A 17,285-nucleotide genomic window follows, 5' to 3' on the forward strand; every position below is an offset into this window, starting at 1 on the left:
AAATCTAAAACCTTAATGACAACGAAGAGTAATAACTTTAAATTTTCCTCAGGCATGATATAGCTCGGGTAGGTGTAAAACGTTCTGGGCGACACAAACAGAAAGTTCGCCACTAGATCTTATGAGTGCTGTGACAAAGTGCTATATCGTTTACACGTTAAATTAGTGCTCGCTATAAAATCAAAAAGCCGCCGTTGGTGGCTACATTTACACCAATGTGTAGCTTTATGAAAAAATTGTGATCGATTTTTTTGGTTACAAAAGTATGGAGACAAATCTTGTAATTGTCATGAACCAGTAAATTTTGCATATCGATCAACGACCCCGTTTTCACTAATCTGTTTAAAATTTTGCTGATCCGATAACTGAGAGTATAACAAACAGCCAAACAACATAAAACTCAAATATTTAAACTTTCCAACCGATTCTGATTCCTACTGCCAACACTCCAATTTTATATCGTCGGTAAACTTTTATATTTACTCGTAATATTTCTATTTCAGCTAATATAATTGGAATGGAGTTGCGTATTGTTTAAAACAAACGGCTGGAACAAACAATCAATCAATACATTGGAGTTGTTAGCCGGGTCAGTGAAAGCGTTGTATAAAATTTATTAATCAACGAGTAAAACATGGAAATTGTTTACACAACGCATTTTTACAGTGTTGAAGTAATTTCGGTACAGCGAGACGGAAACAAGGCTTTAAACATTCTGAGATCATTTATTCGCACTTTGGGCAGTTCTATAATATTCTGCGTTGTGATAATAAGAAGAAACTGATACTTTGTTCTATACACACAGCCATATTTCCCATCAAAATGAAACCAGAAACAATGTTCATTGCCAACAAACATGGCACAATGTCTAAAAGCCATTTCAGCTCGCTTCGGTGTAAATGCGGTCCGCTCCGACAGCCAGTAATTCTCGATCTCGGCCAACGAGGCAAGTTTAATGAAATTCTTGCTGCCCCTATCTCCGTACTATGCTTACACCGTGTTTTTAACTTCGCACTTTCCTACTGCTTGTTTTGCGGGTAGATATGAAAAACTGCTGGAAAATCCATAAACGGGGATATACTGTTTAAATTTACGGTCCTTTATGTCAATACTGAAACACCGATTTAGTAATTTTCGGAATAAAAGGACCTCCTATTTGATTTTTTTGGTCCATTCTTCCGCGTTTGGTCCTCATAGAATTTAAGTGGCTTGTAACATTATGCGTATTTACAGTATATACATGGCTAGTACGCAAGCGTGTGAAACTAGTCGCGAATAGATTGGAATTCACTTTTTATACAAAGTCTTCCGATGCATACAGCAGCAGTACGCAAATACTCGCATATATTTTGTAGTGGCCAAAGTAACTTGCTTTGTTCCATAATATACAGTGCTAGTCCGCATGCAAACTAATCGTGTATACACTGGAATAGGCGCGAAAAACTTTACGATTCCAATCTAACGCGAGCAGTTGCATTAAAACACGACCTAGCATTTAATGTTAATTTAAATATTAATAATGCTCGTAAATTCAATTTCTTTTTGTATATTTTTTAAACAAGTTGATTTTTTATGGGAAATATAAGTGCAGCCACAAAATTATTTATTGAACACATGATTAAGCTTCTAATTTTACAACATTATTTATACATTGTCATTTAATTTACTAACTGGGCCTCGTTTTTAGTGTATTGCCATTTATAACATTCAATTAAAAAACATTGTATTAAAAATTGAAGTTAGTGACGAAAACGAATCGCTGCAAAACCGACTCCACGTAGTCTTGTCTGCCCTACCCCTAGAATGCAATTCAAAACCGCATAGGCGCGGAGCCCCGCAGCACCGGAGCCGTGATAGAAGCGATGCTTGCTGCATGTTGCTTGCTTACATTTTAAACGTACTGAGTTAAAAAATTAGAAGCTAATTAAATATATTTTATGGTGTCATTTAATAGTATTTTAGAAGTTTACTGTTAGAATGCATGCTACAAATTTAGATGCTAAAAAATAACCATCATGTTGAGTTGTATTTAGAGTGGTTTACTTAGAAGATAAAGATAAAGACTAGTGGCTAAGATAGAATTATTTAGATGCTCGTTAATTGTGACTGACTTAGTAATTTAGAAGGCAACATACATTTTTAGGGGCGAATAATGATATTAAAAAGAAGTCTGTTTAATTAGCACCCATTTTTAATAAACAAACTCAGATTCAAAAGCCTTTTTTATTTAATGCTTTACATAATATTAATGTTGTATAGTTACATTTGACCGTGTATAAATTGGAATGATGCATGTGCACGTCTAAGCTACGAATTATACTCGAGCAGTACGCAAAATTCGTGTATACTTTGAAATCACAAATTAAAAAACAGCATTACAAAATATCAGCGAGCAGTTTCCTATGGATGCGTTTTGGCTATGTATACTCTGTAAATACGCTAACATTATACTGTATTATTATAGTAGGTAAGCAAACTGCTGTGAATAACAGGATTTTCTAAGGCTTATGTTAGTAGGAAAGTTCAGTAATTGGCCTTTGGGTATTATGCTTTGTTTCAAAGGATCGAGAACTTGTTTTCTTATTATTAAATCAGTCAGGTAAGACTTATTTAATAGTTTTATGTGAATTTACCTGTGTTTATAAAACGGGGGATTAGTTCGATTCTATCGAAATAATGTAGGCATTGTAGTTCTTGATAATAGATAATTAGTTCTTACCAAAATAATTAAGATAATATTACAATGAAAAACTTTAATTTCAAGAATGAGCTTGCTAATAGAAAAATGTTTTTGAAAATATTATATTTTCATAAATTCTTTTGAAAATTGCGTTCATTAAAAACTAAAATGAAAAGTAAATATTATGCGCCGTTTTTCTCTTGCACTTGAAGAATTTAAATTAAAACAAAACGTAATGAAAATGAAAAGAACGACCACACTCCTTTCTTTGTATAAATTAATTCTTTAGTTTTGCATAAAAACATGAAGTTTTGTCCGTGAATAACATTATTAATCTCTGTGTGTTAATATTACCTCTTTTAAGTGGCACCATTGTGAAAATCCCAAAGTATACCATGAGGTATATTTAATTATTTCAGATAACTTTGAATATGGGTATTTTACATGAAAATTAAATGTTGCAAAAAGCCCTCCATGTGAGCCAGGCCTTGATGTTCCTGACTCTCTATAACTGTAGTCGTTAACATTAAAATGCCTATACACCTACACTTTGCTCTCTTAAATTATGTATTTAAGCTTACAAATAGCATATAGCGATGAAAGGGTGCTTTTTCGCCGAAATAAAGTCTCAAACCTAACCACGTTTTAGGTCCTACCTAAATCATTAATACATACTTTCAGAGAACACTCATACAAAAAAAAACATAAATATATCATACGTTTTTTTTGTCTTTGAAAAAGAATATTTTGTTCATTTTCGGTGGTTCGTGACACGTCGATAGCCTGTCACGGGTTACTAAAGGCGTGTTAGTCTCCCTTTGAAATACTGCCTGGTTTTACCCGAAGAGAATTTCGTTAGAACATTTTTTTAGGTTTAGTCTTTATGTAAGCTATGGCTGTAAAAATGTGTTTGATTTAGGGAGTAACTATAGAATGTGGAGACTGTTTAAAAGATATGTAACCCTATAACTCAGGATACGGTAAGAGTCTTTGCTGTTTTGTCTTGCTTCGCTTGAATAGTTAAAATACTGAATATTAAATCATGAAACGACTGAACTTGACTGTACCAACTAGGACCATAGTTTCATAGAATGAAAATCTAGTTTGGTTTGTTGATTTATTTTTAAAATATTTTACAATCAACGTGTACAACATGTAATTTCAACTATTTAATATAATAAATAGTCAATGTTGTGATAGTATTTCCCCCGTATAGATTTTTCCACTATACAATAACAGTATATCGATTAGATCTGGCACCGATGGTGTCCGCATATAAATTGCCTAGTTACACTATAATTAATGCGATTATCAATTGATTACGAATGTTGAGAGCATTCAATTACCGCCAGTTCGGCTGCACTACTAATTGAATTTAATTCCATTGTTTGTTTGTATGTTTGTTTTGTGCTATAAAATAAGCATTATGCAAATAATTAACCGGTGGAATAAATAATGATTGCATCAGCTGTGTGCAGCGAATGCGTGATTAGAATAATAATTATAATATTAAAGTAATAGTTAATTAGGCGTAGTGATTGTTTAATTAGTTCTAAATAAACGTGGAAGCTAAATAAATAAACTTTGGTTCATTTTGAGCTAAATCTGCATTAGTATTATGAAGCCGAGAGTTTATTGTGAGCGTTTTCTTCAATAATTACTGAACTTATTTGAAAAACTATTTTAGCGTCATATAACAGTTCATCCTGATCGCTGAAGTATCCGATGAGATTAATGGGCAGGTAAACCACTGGTGGCAGCTAGTTTATTTATGTTGTAAGAGAAAATTATTAACAATTCAAGCGCGTGGAAAGAAACAAATTCTTCATCTTTATAATATTGAGCATAGATTTCTACCAAATACTGTTTCTATACCACTAATTTTAAACAGCTGTCGTGCGAGTCATGATCGTAACTATACTCGCGGGAAATACTTGTATAACAACTTAACTCGGTAACTCTAGCTGAAGTTACTTGCTTACTAAATTATGACGATAGCTATTGGTATTAGCTTTGATGGTATATGATCTAGATTGCTGAATTTAGTTCATAGTTTGAAGTAGGTTACTTGAAGATGCGTTTAATTTGTTATACTAATCATTACTAATTGTCTTAATATGTGCCTTACTGGTTTGCAACTGCTCTTATTAGAGTCGTATTACTAAATACGTAACTATAGATTAGGCCAGTGGCTCCACCCGCATCCCATAGCAACTACTCCACGCACCCGGATAAAAAGTAGCCGAAGCCTTTTTCGATAAGTGGTCTATCTAACACTGAAATATTTTTTTAAATCAGACCTAAAGTTGCTGAGATTAGCGCGTTCAAACAAACCCGTAAGCCTGATAATATTACTATAGTTTGTCAATACATTCAATGACTAATTCTTCATTACATAAGTAGTGAATCTATAATATATATCACGCCACGGCTGTTGACTGTAGTTGGATAGTTCGTATTTGGCTCGAATGTTTGTGTCGGTCCCTGTAGTGTTACTACTCCTACTTTACAACTTGTGCCAACGTTTGCAGTGTGTTGGGGCTGGGGCCAATGTTGGGACAAATAATTGGCGTAACATGTCTTACTATTAGGTTGTAAGATTAAGATCAGTAATGCCTTGAAACCGCGTCCGGAGAAACTACAACAATGTCAGACAAAAAGTAGCATATACTTACCTGTCTTTGTATCAAACTCAGCCGTTTTAGAGTAATTGGGTAACACAGATATAATTCTTCTTCTTCTTCACAGATTTTAAACAGATGTCTAAATGAAATACCAATATTCTGAGTACATATTATTTGTCTACAAGTTCTCCGAATTATTTGCGTTTTCGTCATAATATACTTAATCCATAGCAACTGTAGGTTGCCGTCGGCAATCTGGTTTTAACCTACATTTGAGAGTGACCAATATAACCTTGTAAATAATAAACCATATTTATTGTAATCTTCGCGTTCAAATTAATGATTCATGGGGATAAAAGATAAATTAATTTAATCTTTTGAGTTTATGCAGAAATAATACGGTAGAGTTATTAATTACCAGTTATGCCAACTATAAAGGTCCACACTTTAGGTAAAATGCTGCAAGATCTTCTTCTTATAATTAAATATAGGATGTTCTAAAGTAACTTATTTGCTAACCCCATAACTAATTTTACGATGAACAACAAAATCTATTGCTTTGCAATATGAATTCAAAAAAACATTTACGGATCTCAAAAAAAAACAGAAAAATAAAATCCACTAAAATTTTTGGATGCGACGGAAAAAATTGTAAAGCTGAGCCTATGCCAGTTAGTTGCTGTCAATACAAACTGTACGTCGGACACCCGATTTTTAATTGGTTTTAGGCAACGCTGGGTGGAAACGTAGTGCTAACAATGTTCGCCAATCGTGCACCTTTCAAACTGGGCGTTAGGAGTGAGTGCGTGATGGTACTTTGAATACGAAGTAGGCCTCCTGCCAATCACTTTTTACCCAATTTCTATGTTGTTTAACTGACAGGGTTTTAGATGCCATAAATGTTTTTAAACTTACTTGTATAATTTTACTCTCCCTGAAGTTTCATCATCATCATCATCAGCCTATCGCAGTCCACTGCTGGACATAGGCCTCTCCAAGTGCACGCCACTGAGATCGATTTTCGGCATCTCCCTGAAGTTTGCATGTTAGAAATTGCTATATGTTTATATATGTCTTCGCGCATAGCTCTATTGGTTTACAAAAATGTATTCCAGCTTTTTTAACTCAGCGTAGTCGCAGCGATCATTAGCACTAGTGAAATTAGGAAAAAAACATTATGCACTGCTGCTGTGTTATTACAAAAAAGTTAAAGAAAAAAAATCTTTAAACACGTGTCATCTACTTGACTTTTCAGTAACAATAACAGCACAAATCTTTTACGAGTACTTAGTTTTAGGAGACTCGTAGCCTACGAGCCTACGAGTCGTAGGGCTCCCAAAACTAGCTTTCTAGACTGAACTTATTGAGTACCCATAAATCAATGGGAAACGAACCAAAACTTAAGGATTAAAGACGGCGAGGGCCTTAACGCCAGGCCTAGGGTCCAGTTTAATATAAGTTGTGTTGACCTTGAGTGCTATAGCGACGCCTTCTGTCGCTTACGACTGGGCCCGCAACTTGAGGGTCATAAATTACTTCTAATAGAGGGTACGAACAATTTTTGGATTTTAATGGGAAGCTGGCTGTGTTAATAGTTGGGTGTTTGAAGGGTTTTTAGGTGTCGCTTATTTTTCTACAACGTTTTTTATCATTTATTCATTTTGAAAGGGTTACTGCAAGATATCAGGTAAATCTGTAGTAAAATATTTCGTTTGAAGTTGCTTTCAAAAGTTATTAAATGTTTATAGTTTACTACTTAATACGGATTATATTTAAAACATGATTTTAGATCCTTTTGAAGAAAATAAAATTGAGTTAGCAAATGTAAATCTTTTAAGATTCACATCACGTATTATAGATACAAAGGAGTATAAGTAATCTTATAAAGCCCAGATTAATGGTTTTAAGTAACATGTTGTGTATTATTCAATTGAATCAGAACTATTTTATTTATTTACTAGACTTATTAGTCCGTAGTAAAAGTCGTGGTGGCCTAGTGGGCAAAGAACCAACCTCTCGAGTAAGAGGGCGCGGGTTCGATTCCAGGTCAGGCAAGTACCAATGCAACTTTTCTAAGTTTGTATGTACTTTCTAAGTATATCTTAGACACCAATGATTGTGTTTTGGATGGCACGTTAAACTGTAGGTCCCGGCTGTCATTGAACATCCTTGGCAGTCGTTACGGGTAGTCAGAAGCCAGTAAGTCTGACACCAGTCTAACCAAGGGGTATCGGGTTGCCTGGGTAACTGGGTTGAGGAGGTCAGGCAGGGCAGTCGCTTCTTGTAAAGCACTGGTACTCAGCTACATCCGGTTAGACTGGAAGCCGACCCCAACATAGTTTGGGAAAAAGGCTCGGAGGATGATGACTTATTAGTCCGCGTTCGTTGAGGGAACAATGTAAAAATAAGAATAAAAATTACCCTTCTTCATAGTACTATCTTATTCCGTTTCACATTTTCATCACAGTCGGCTCAGCTCTTCTGTGTAAAAGTGTATGTAACCACTTTCGGATCTATAATAGGTTCAGCAAACATTTTCGAAAAAATAAGTCCTAAAGAAACCACAATTCTATTTCAGTCCATCTTTCCAGGCATCTAAACATAACATTACCTTAATTTGTATGTAGGACAAATTAATTCCGGTCCTGCCAACATTGAAATAAAACCCTTATTAAATTACACTGAAATGGTAAACAAGTGAACATGTGTAATTTATTTAACGTTCAACTCATGTGGACTGGCGTAATGTGCTGAATTACAAACTTCAGCTGTATTCACAGTTTCAGGAGAATCATTTCAGTGGGATTTTGTTTGTAGTTTTGATGTTAGAAGTTTGCTTTATTAATACAATTAACTCGTTTGTTTAATTGCGTTACTTATTTTTGTGAATGGTTCTTTTGATGTGGAGCTGGGTGAATATTTTTAGGTTTTTAACCCTAGAATATGTCCTTGACAACTACGCAAATATGGATAGATAGGGGCTTGGATACAGATACATACTCTCTCGGTTATTGTTTCGCCGTTTCTGCCAAAGTTGAAATCGCCAAAAATGTCAAACTTTTCTTAAATATCAATGACGATCCTACTGCCGCAAATCTTCACAATATTGCTAAGAACTACAGAAACATTGCAATATTAATGCTCGTAGCTATACCTAATTCGTAAGACCCAAATGCTACCCCAAAACTCCTTCTAAAACAAGAAGCTAACTTCGTACAATTTGCTCGTAAAGCTTATTTAGCCCCAATACAACACTTAATTACCCGAAACAAACTTTTTCAGGAGGGCTGCAAGGGAATTCCTTCGAGAACTTAGTCGTACGATCGTGCGATTGTCGCAATAGTCGCGTCAATCGTCTGTCGACAAATTAAAGGTCCTTACGCTCCTCTAATTTGTAGTTCCTCTAAGGAGTAGTTTAGGGTTGCCAATTGAACTATTTTAGGGTCGTTGCCTTCACGAATCTATCTGCATAAGGTAGGATATTGCCTCTGAGTTCGTTAAGGTATACACGAAACTTATAACCTAGTAAGGGCCAATTTCATTGACAGGCGTTTACGTAATCGTTTGGTTAAATGACTTGTTTTTATCGTCCGGCCTTGCTTTGGTAATCATTCATTTTGGGGTAATAATTTCTGAATAAAATTTCATATATCTATCGATTATTGGGGGATTTAATTGATAATAAAGGTCTACTTTTATCTCATTGGTGACACTAGGTAAGAGAAACAGTATACAGATTTATAATAGGTAAATGAAGCAGTATATTGGATTAGTTGAATATTCAGCGTAATAAAAGTAACTATTCTCTATTCGTCAAATAAATTCCTGTTCGTACAAACCATGATACACCATAAATCCTAGTTTCAGCCGCAGGCGAGCCAATCCTTTCCGTATTTTTTCATTAAAAAAACTTCCAGTGACCAATCATGTGAAATCGACGTGGAGTTTTTTGAGATAGCATGCTTTATTTTCAATAAAACGACAGGGTCCAATGTTTGGTGTTAAAACTGGTTCGTCCAATATTTTTGGTGCATTTTTTTTATTATTTTCTCCTGGTTCCACGACCCAGTTTATTTTTCTAGGCTCGATATTGGACGAGTGACAGCCCTATTGAAGTGCCCTAACTGGGTAGTCAGCATTGGACTGGAATGGTCGAAAATACCAACGTTTTTTTGGATACGAATAAACGTTTGGTCCATTTACCGTAATCATGTTGGTTCGAGGAAAATAAGCGTGTGTTCGACTTTTATGAAGAAGGTTGGCGCTGAGAAAAATGATGTGTATCCGTGTTTTAGTACTGGACAGATAAGTTTCTGTAAAATAAAATATCAGCTGGTAGGTGCTACAGCTGCTGAGGTTATTTTATTTATTCTAATGCAGTTGATTTTTACAGCACACATAGTATTCTAACAATAATATTCGACTTGTTTTAACAACAACAATAATTGTCCACCGTAGTAGTAATAATCAAATGTAACTGTAATAATAAAACGATATTAAACTTATCAAATATGTCCAACACTTTTGCTGGGGAGTTTGTTGCGCCACTTCTTCTTCCCAGCAAAAACACATAGGAAGTGGTGAAGGGTGGGCGTTTTGGGGGCTGTCTTATGTAATTTTTTTCTGACGTTCGAAAAGTGCTGTTTTGCAGCCAAGTTTGAATAAATAAGTTTTGATTTTTTGATTTTGATTTTGACACTAAATTCTGTTTCAAATCAGTTCTTGTTACTGTGTCCCAGTTCGAAGTATTTCCAACTACTCATACATAACCAATTCAATGATACAGTTTTTTCCTCTCCCCAACATGTATACACGTTTTGACTTTCAACTAAGCAGTCATTTCGCTATCACAACAAGCACTAGTGTATTTACTTAGTGATTCAACTAGGGGTGAACTCCCCGATGGGGGGAGATGTCAAAACAACAGGAAATAATAACGGGACGAGAGATTTTATTGCTTTTTTATTTCCCCCCTTGCGACCTCTTTACGGAACAAATCGATGGCTTGAGTCTCGCGGATGTACCAAAACTAGCGGGTTATGGTCCCGCTAGCGACTGTTACGTCACTTTAAGAGGTGACCCATTTTTGTACCGAAGATTAGATTGGATGCTGTTAGTAGGTGAAAGTACCTAAGTGTACCTGAAACCTCTAGAAATGTAGAAAGTAATGGCAGAAGGGGTATTTGATTCTGTGACTTTGGGTTATTGCCTTTTAAATGCGGATAACTTACTCACTACTAGCTACTCTCAATAAATCTTGAATTTATGAATGAAACAGTAAGCCTATAAGTGACTGAAGATATAGTCAGCTGACTGAATCTGCGGTTTACCGATAATTTGTAATTGACGCGGTTGAGAAACCGCACGAGCCATAAACCCTGCATTGAAACTATTTAAGAACACGTAAATAGTTTGAAGATGCTAAGACAGACTTCTACAAGTCAGTTGAGAATGTACGTTGAGATACACAATCAAAAACTCGAGTTTAATGTACTTACATATTTTTAAATCGTTTTTGTCATATTTTACAAAAAAATATGGCTAACCAATAACCATATAGGCTTGATGAAGTAACCTTAGTAGAAACAATCTCGTACCTCGATGATGTGTCGTCAGACATGCTAATGCAATAAATGCTGTCTTCCAAAACTATTTACTGCTTTGCAACAAAGTTTAGGAACAGACCTGTTGGTAACTCCAAGCAAGTTTGTGACCTTGACAGTCAAGACAAAGCATCTGAGCTTTGATTAGGTGTGGGTGATTAATCAGCCATGTCTGCGGTTGCCGGTAATTACCACCAAACAGACAATTAACTGTGATTCCGGATGATCTCGTATTAACTTGTGGTTCTCGTGACCTCTGATTGGCGATTTGTTAATGTCACTTAGTGCACTGTTCACAGTTTAGTGATTAAGTGGTGCGTATGACTGATTAGTGCATTTCGATTGTCAGAGATTGAGTATATGCCCAAATTGTTTCCGGCTATAGGTTTGATATGATCTGAGATTAGTGGAACAAATAGGTTAGTGCATCTTAAAACACCTGATCTTAGGTCTTAATTACAACCTGTATTCAGACTTTTACTTCATATAACTTCCGCTACACCGGGCTGTAATCGTGACATCTTCATATCTTGAAAAACTTCAGGCATTAAATCTTAACCCAAACATCTCTTTTTATCTCCACTAAATTAAAGACTGCTCTTTTGTGAGAAAAAAATAAATTCTCAAAGATGGCCCCGATATAGAACCCATTTAGACAGTAAACTGCTTTCCATTTAGTCGTAATAATAGCTTACAGCCTTCCGAGGCACCTTATTTCACTTATCGAGAGAGTTGGGTAGCTTAGCTCCGGGTTTTACGCTTTTTCCGCTTTTTTCGCTTTTTTCGTCTCCTTTATCATGGTAAACACCTTTGTCTACACCCTATTAACTGACAAGTGTGTCTTGTCTGTTAAAGAGTTCGCCTCTCGATTTTTTCGCTGTATTTTCGTTTGTGCCTTTTGTTATGTTAAATACGTCTCTAAAGTTTTCTTTATTCGAGCATCGGATGTCGAGTTAAGGCGTGCAGTGATTGGTTCACGAAAAACGAATTTTTTGGGGAACGTTATTTATGTTCGTGTGTTTAAATAACGGGACTTTAATGTAGATGCAATTTTAAAAGATAAATAAAAATTGAAAAATTATTGAAATAAGTACACAATTCATCATCCATAACTATGGAACATAAAATAATACAAGAAAGTTGCAAAATATTCAGAAACTTAAAATTCAACGAAGTTTTGACAGTTTACCAATCTATCGAAGTTTTATTGCTGTGAAAAAAGAAATATAAAATTCTCCAGCGAACAAAACTTTGTGGTATACTTATAACGTAGTTTATGAAAAAACGTAGTGAACTGCATAAAGCCTGACCTCTACCAAGTAATCGTTCATTAAAGAATGAAATAAAAAAAAGCTGAAATAAACTCCATTCCTAATTAAAATGCTGAAAAATTGGACCAAAGAAGAAGCAATACAGTTCGTATTTATATTAGTTGAGAAGTCCATTGTCAGTTTGTTCAGAATGTTGTAGTTTTTCTTCAGTTTGTATTCAGGGCGGCATTAAACTGGGTTCCGGAGTTCAGCACTCGTAAACGATGAAGGAAAGCGCTGTCAACTTCAATAGTTTATAAGACCTCGTTCAGAGAGGTCGGGAAATAATCTTGTCTTACTTGTTTTTGTTTTACTGCAAGTTTCATTATTGATCTTGTGAATTGTTTTGTTTTTATTTTTGCGAAAATTTCTAGTGAAAAATGTGTACCCACTTAGTTTAAAAAAGTCGTTGTATAGGTGACCTATTATTATTGACTCCTACCCTAAAATATCTTTACTTAATTTGGTCCTGTTGGTTGGAGTGTAAAATTTTCCATTTTAGCAGTATCTATAACTAATATATACTATCTATAGTAATATACTTAAATATTTCACGCGCAACTGACTGCTTCTGGTTACTGGATCCTGATAAAAGACCTGCGGCGATGGGCTGAAGTAGAGAGGTTGGGTGGTGGTGCACACCCGGCTTTGTCTGAAGCCTGCACGTATGGCAGCCTAAGGAGAGTGGTCGTTTCTGCACTGCACTTGGGACAACAGTGCGGATTGGGCAGCACCTTAGGTGATGAAGCAGCCCTATTTAGGGAGGCACTGCTTCCCCCGCTCAGCCGGGGAGGGGGCTAGAAAAGGTGTCCTAAAAAAGTGCTTGTCCCGTCAAATTGGGGGAGTAGCAACCGCGGCTGCTTAGGCGCCCCATTACTCGCGGTCGACGTAACAAGAAAAATAAGATAAAAACATCATTTATGACATTTGGCGCATGGAACGTGCGTACATTAATCGATAATGACGGAAACCTTTGCCCGGAGCGTAAAACTGCTGTCGTAGCACGTGAACTTGCTCGATACAATGTAGACGTGGCAGCTTTAAGCGAAACACGCTTAGCTGACCAAGGCGAACTTGAAGAAATCGGCGGTGGTTATACATTCTTCTGGAAAGGAAGACCCCAAAGTGAACGAAGGTTAGCTGGCGTAGGGTTTGCCATTAAATCCACCATCGTAAAAAAGCTGCCAGAATGTCCACAATACATCTCGGACCGCATTATCACATTACGCCTTCACCTACCAAACGACAACTTCCTGAATGTGATAAGCGTATACGCACCAACAATGAGTAACGAGGACAGTGTCAAAGATCAGTTTTATGAAGAACTTTGCCAATGCCTTACCAGCATACGTTCAAGCGAACAAATACTGCTGCTAGGCGATTTCAACGCGAGGGTTGGCAGAGATTCTGAGTCGTGGCCGGGCGTGATTGGAAATAATGGTGTGGGCAATATGAATAGTAATGGACAATTACTACTCACACTCTGTGCCCAATTCGACCTCACCATCACAAACACTCTGTTTAGGCTTCGCGACAAATTCAAAACCACCTGGATGCACCCGCGTTCTAAACACTGGCACCTCCTCGATTACGCGATAACGCGACGAAGGGACATCTCCCAGGTGCATATCACACGCGTTATGCGCGGCGCGCACTGCTGGACAGACCACAGGCTTTTGGTAACTAAGTTGAGACTCCGCCTTCGTGAACCACGAAGACCCTGCAGGGCTAAACCAATATCTCTCAACTTAGATCGACTGGATTGTAAAGATCTTCAAGCAAAATACCAGAAAGGCCTAACAGATGCGCTAGATGTGTTTGATGCCCAGCAAGGTGACCTAATATCAAAATGGAAACAGATCTCATCCACCGTACTGGCTGTGGCTACGGAAACCATAGGATACAAAAAACGAAACAACGAGGACTGGTTTGACCAGAATGATAGGGCCCTAACTGAAGCATTCAAACAGCATCGTATACTCATAAAGCGTAATGAAGGAAATCATAAATCCAGTCAAGAAGTCCGAAGTAGTGGTGATTCCTTAAGGAAATTAACGAGGAAGATGAAAGATAGATGGTGGCTTGAAAAGGCAAAAAAGATACAGTGGCTTGCAGATACCCACCAACTAGGTGCTTTCTATGAAGAAATGCGTAAGTTGATTGGCGTTTCCATAAAAAACTGCACTCCGTTAAGATCCCTAGATGGTTCCCAAAAGCTCACTGCTAAGCAGGATATACTTGATCGTTGGGCAGAGCACTTTAACCACCTGCTCAATGTAGATCGATCAGCAGATCTTGAGCATATAAGGCGTATCCATCCTCTGCCGCCGAATGAGTCGCTTGCTGAACCACTAACTTTGCTGAAGTTGTTCAAGCCATCAAAGAGCAGAAAATAAAAAGCAGTTGGCGTTGACAACATCGCCGGAGAACTGCTGAAATACGGAGGAGCAACTTCATACTTACATCTGGCAAATTTTGATCGCATTTGGAACGAGGAAACAATACCACCTGAATTTAAAATATCCCGTATACAGACACTGTATAAAAACAAAGGAGACCGTTCCGACTGCAACTCCTACCGGGGTATATCGCTCCTCTCTGTCCCTGGGAAGATATTTGCCAGAGTTCTTCTCAACCGGCTTTTACCAGTCTCCGAAGCCATATTGCCAGAAACTCAGTTTGGGTTTCGACCTAACAGGGCACCGGCGAAGCCATCTTTTCCATCAGGCAACTCCAGGAAAAAGCCGAGAACAAGGCCAACCTTTGTGTATGTGCTTCGTGGACTTAGAAAAGCTTTTGACTGCGTGCCGAGGGAAGCCCTCTGGACTTTACTGGCAAAATTAGGTTGTCCTGAGAAGTTTGTGAGAATGATTCGCCTTCTGCACGACGAGATGACCTGCTGTGTTACCTATAATGGTGACCAGTCAGAGTTCTTTCCTGTCACCTGTGGGGTCAAACAAGGTTGTGTGCTTGCGCCAACACTGTTTGCTCTCTACTTTTCTGTCGTTGTCAGTGAAGCACTCAAACAAACTTCTGCTGGAATCAAAATACGTTTCAGGACTGATGGGGGACTTTTCAACCTGGCCAGATTAAAAGCATATACTAAAGTATCTCATGCTCTTATAACGGAGATCATGTACGCTGATGATCTGTGTTTTGTTACCAACTCTGCACAAGAGCTCCAGAACCTGATGACTAACCTTCAGGAAGTCTGTTGTCGTTTCGGTCTAAAAATCAGTGTTAAGAAAACTGAGGTAATGGCAAGCGACTCTCAAGGAGCTACAGAACCTATCAAGGTAATCATTGGCGATACTGAACTGAAGCAAGTGAATACCTTCAAATATCTGGGCAGCACAATTACATCCAAGTGTGACCTTGATGCCGAAATAAACCATCGAATTGGCGCTGCATCAGCTGCTTTCGGTAAATTACGAGCCAAGGTCTTACACACATGATTTGAAGCTTTCGACAAAATCTCCGTTTACAAGGCCATAGTCCTCCCAAATCTTTTATACTCGGCTGAAACATGGGTCCTCTATCGGAAACATATACGGGCGCTGGACCGATTTCATCTAAAGTGCATAAGAGACATTCTGAAAATCAAATGGTCGGATCGGATTAGAAATACCGAAGTGCTACGACGCGCGAATGTCTGCGGTATAGAAGCGTACCTGATGCGGCGACAGCTCAGATGGTGCGGTCATGTTTTACGCATGGATGATGATAGGGTGGCCAAGCGCATCTTCTTTTCTGAACTCCAGAACGGCAGACGGAAACAAGGTGGCCAGTTCTTACGCTTCAAGGATGTTCAGAAAAGACACATGAAAAGGTGCAACATTGATCCTCAGAACTGGGAGACAAAAGCCATTTGCCGCCCTGAATGGAGAGGCCTACTTAAAAATGCGATCAAAGATTTTGAAGAGCAAAGGAAATCCGCACTGGATGCGAAGCGTGATGCTCTTAAGGCTAAAACACCAGTAGCCATTCATTATAACTACGTGGACGGTATCCTAACGTGCAGCCAATGCTCGCGCACGTTTACACATAAAATAGGGTACTGCAGCCATCAAAGGGCGCATAGAAGAGCTGATCATCCTAGTTCTTCTCTCAATGATAACTGAAAGCAGTCACCATAGCCGAAATCGGCAGGGAAGTATATATAAATTAGACCTAAAATTAATCAAGACCCTTTTGTTGTGGAATTAAGAAAATGTTCCCCTAATCATGAAATTGGAACAAATTTCGCATTCCCTCCCAAGGCCCTTTCAGACACAAGGGATTTACATGAACCTAAGTACAAATTCAAGTTCTAGTTCGCAATCTTGTACATTATCCTAAACAGTACATATACATATGTTAAGGACACGATTTATTTACAGAAGGCTAAATAGACAACCTATATACCTTGTATTTTACTTGACAGTGTTAGTTATTTTAATTAAATTAACTTTTAATAAATATAACACCTTTATCTGGGCTAGATTTTGAAATACCTAACCCTTTTCTCACGTACAGGCTTTCACATTCATTTATCATTACAATTAAAATAAAATAATTACACTAGTAGCAGAGATTAATTGTACAGACTAGAAACACATGTGAACCGTCCCACAACATATTGTTACAACTGGTCCTTTTGTCCAATCTCACATTCACAAGGACCACTTAAAATCTTAATTAAATCCACCATCTAAACAAACGCCACAATTCCTTGTTGATCTTAAATTAGTGCGGGTACTATTATGTATAGTTTTGGCATAACTTATGGGCTTCGTTGGGGCCTAAATCATCTTTGCGACGCCATAGAATTAATTATTCGGTACAGTCGTCCGGGCGAGGAAGGGTTAACAAGGCCTTGTGGTCGGCCCTGAGGTACCAATGCCATGGAAACTGAACATTTACGGTCCTTTCGACCTGTTTTGATGTTTAGGTCTTTTGAGTGATCTAAGATGTAGCTGGTTATTGAAGAGGCTCATTTTCTAATAGGTTAGTCATTCATATTGAATAGAAAATAAACTGTCTGTTGTTAAGTTGTAAGTTATACGTACGCAATTCGTTTTAGACATGC

General features: G+C 37.4%; 1 protein-coding gene across 1 annotated transcript; it reads left to right on the forward strand.

The window, feature by feature from the left end:
* The first annotated feature begins 13,137 nt into the window (after positions 1-13,137).
* On the forward strand, positions 13,138-15,672 carry LOC135118051 (uncharacterized). The gene is made up of 2 exons (XM_064038980.1): positions 13,138-14,368; positions 14,621-15,672. The coding sequence occupies exons 1-2, from the start codon at positions 13,138-13,140 to the stop codon at positions 15,670-15,672; spliced, it is 2,283 nt and encodes a 760-aa protein (XP_063895050.1).
* The last annotated feature ends 1,613 nt before the right edge of the window (positions 15,673-17,285 follow it).

Source organism: Helicoverpa armigera, chromosome 17, assembly GCF_030705265.1.
Source record: "Helicoverpa armigera isolate CAAS_96S chromosome 17, ASM3070526v1, whole genome shotgun sequence".
NCBI classification, from domain to species: Eukaryota; Metazoa; Arthropoda; class Insecta; order Lepidoptera; family Noctuidae; genus Helicoverpa; species Helicoverpa armigera.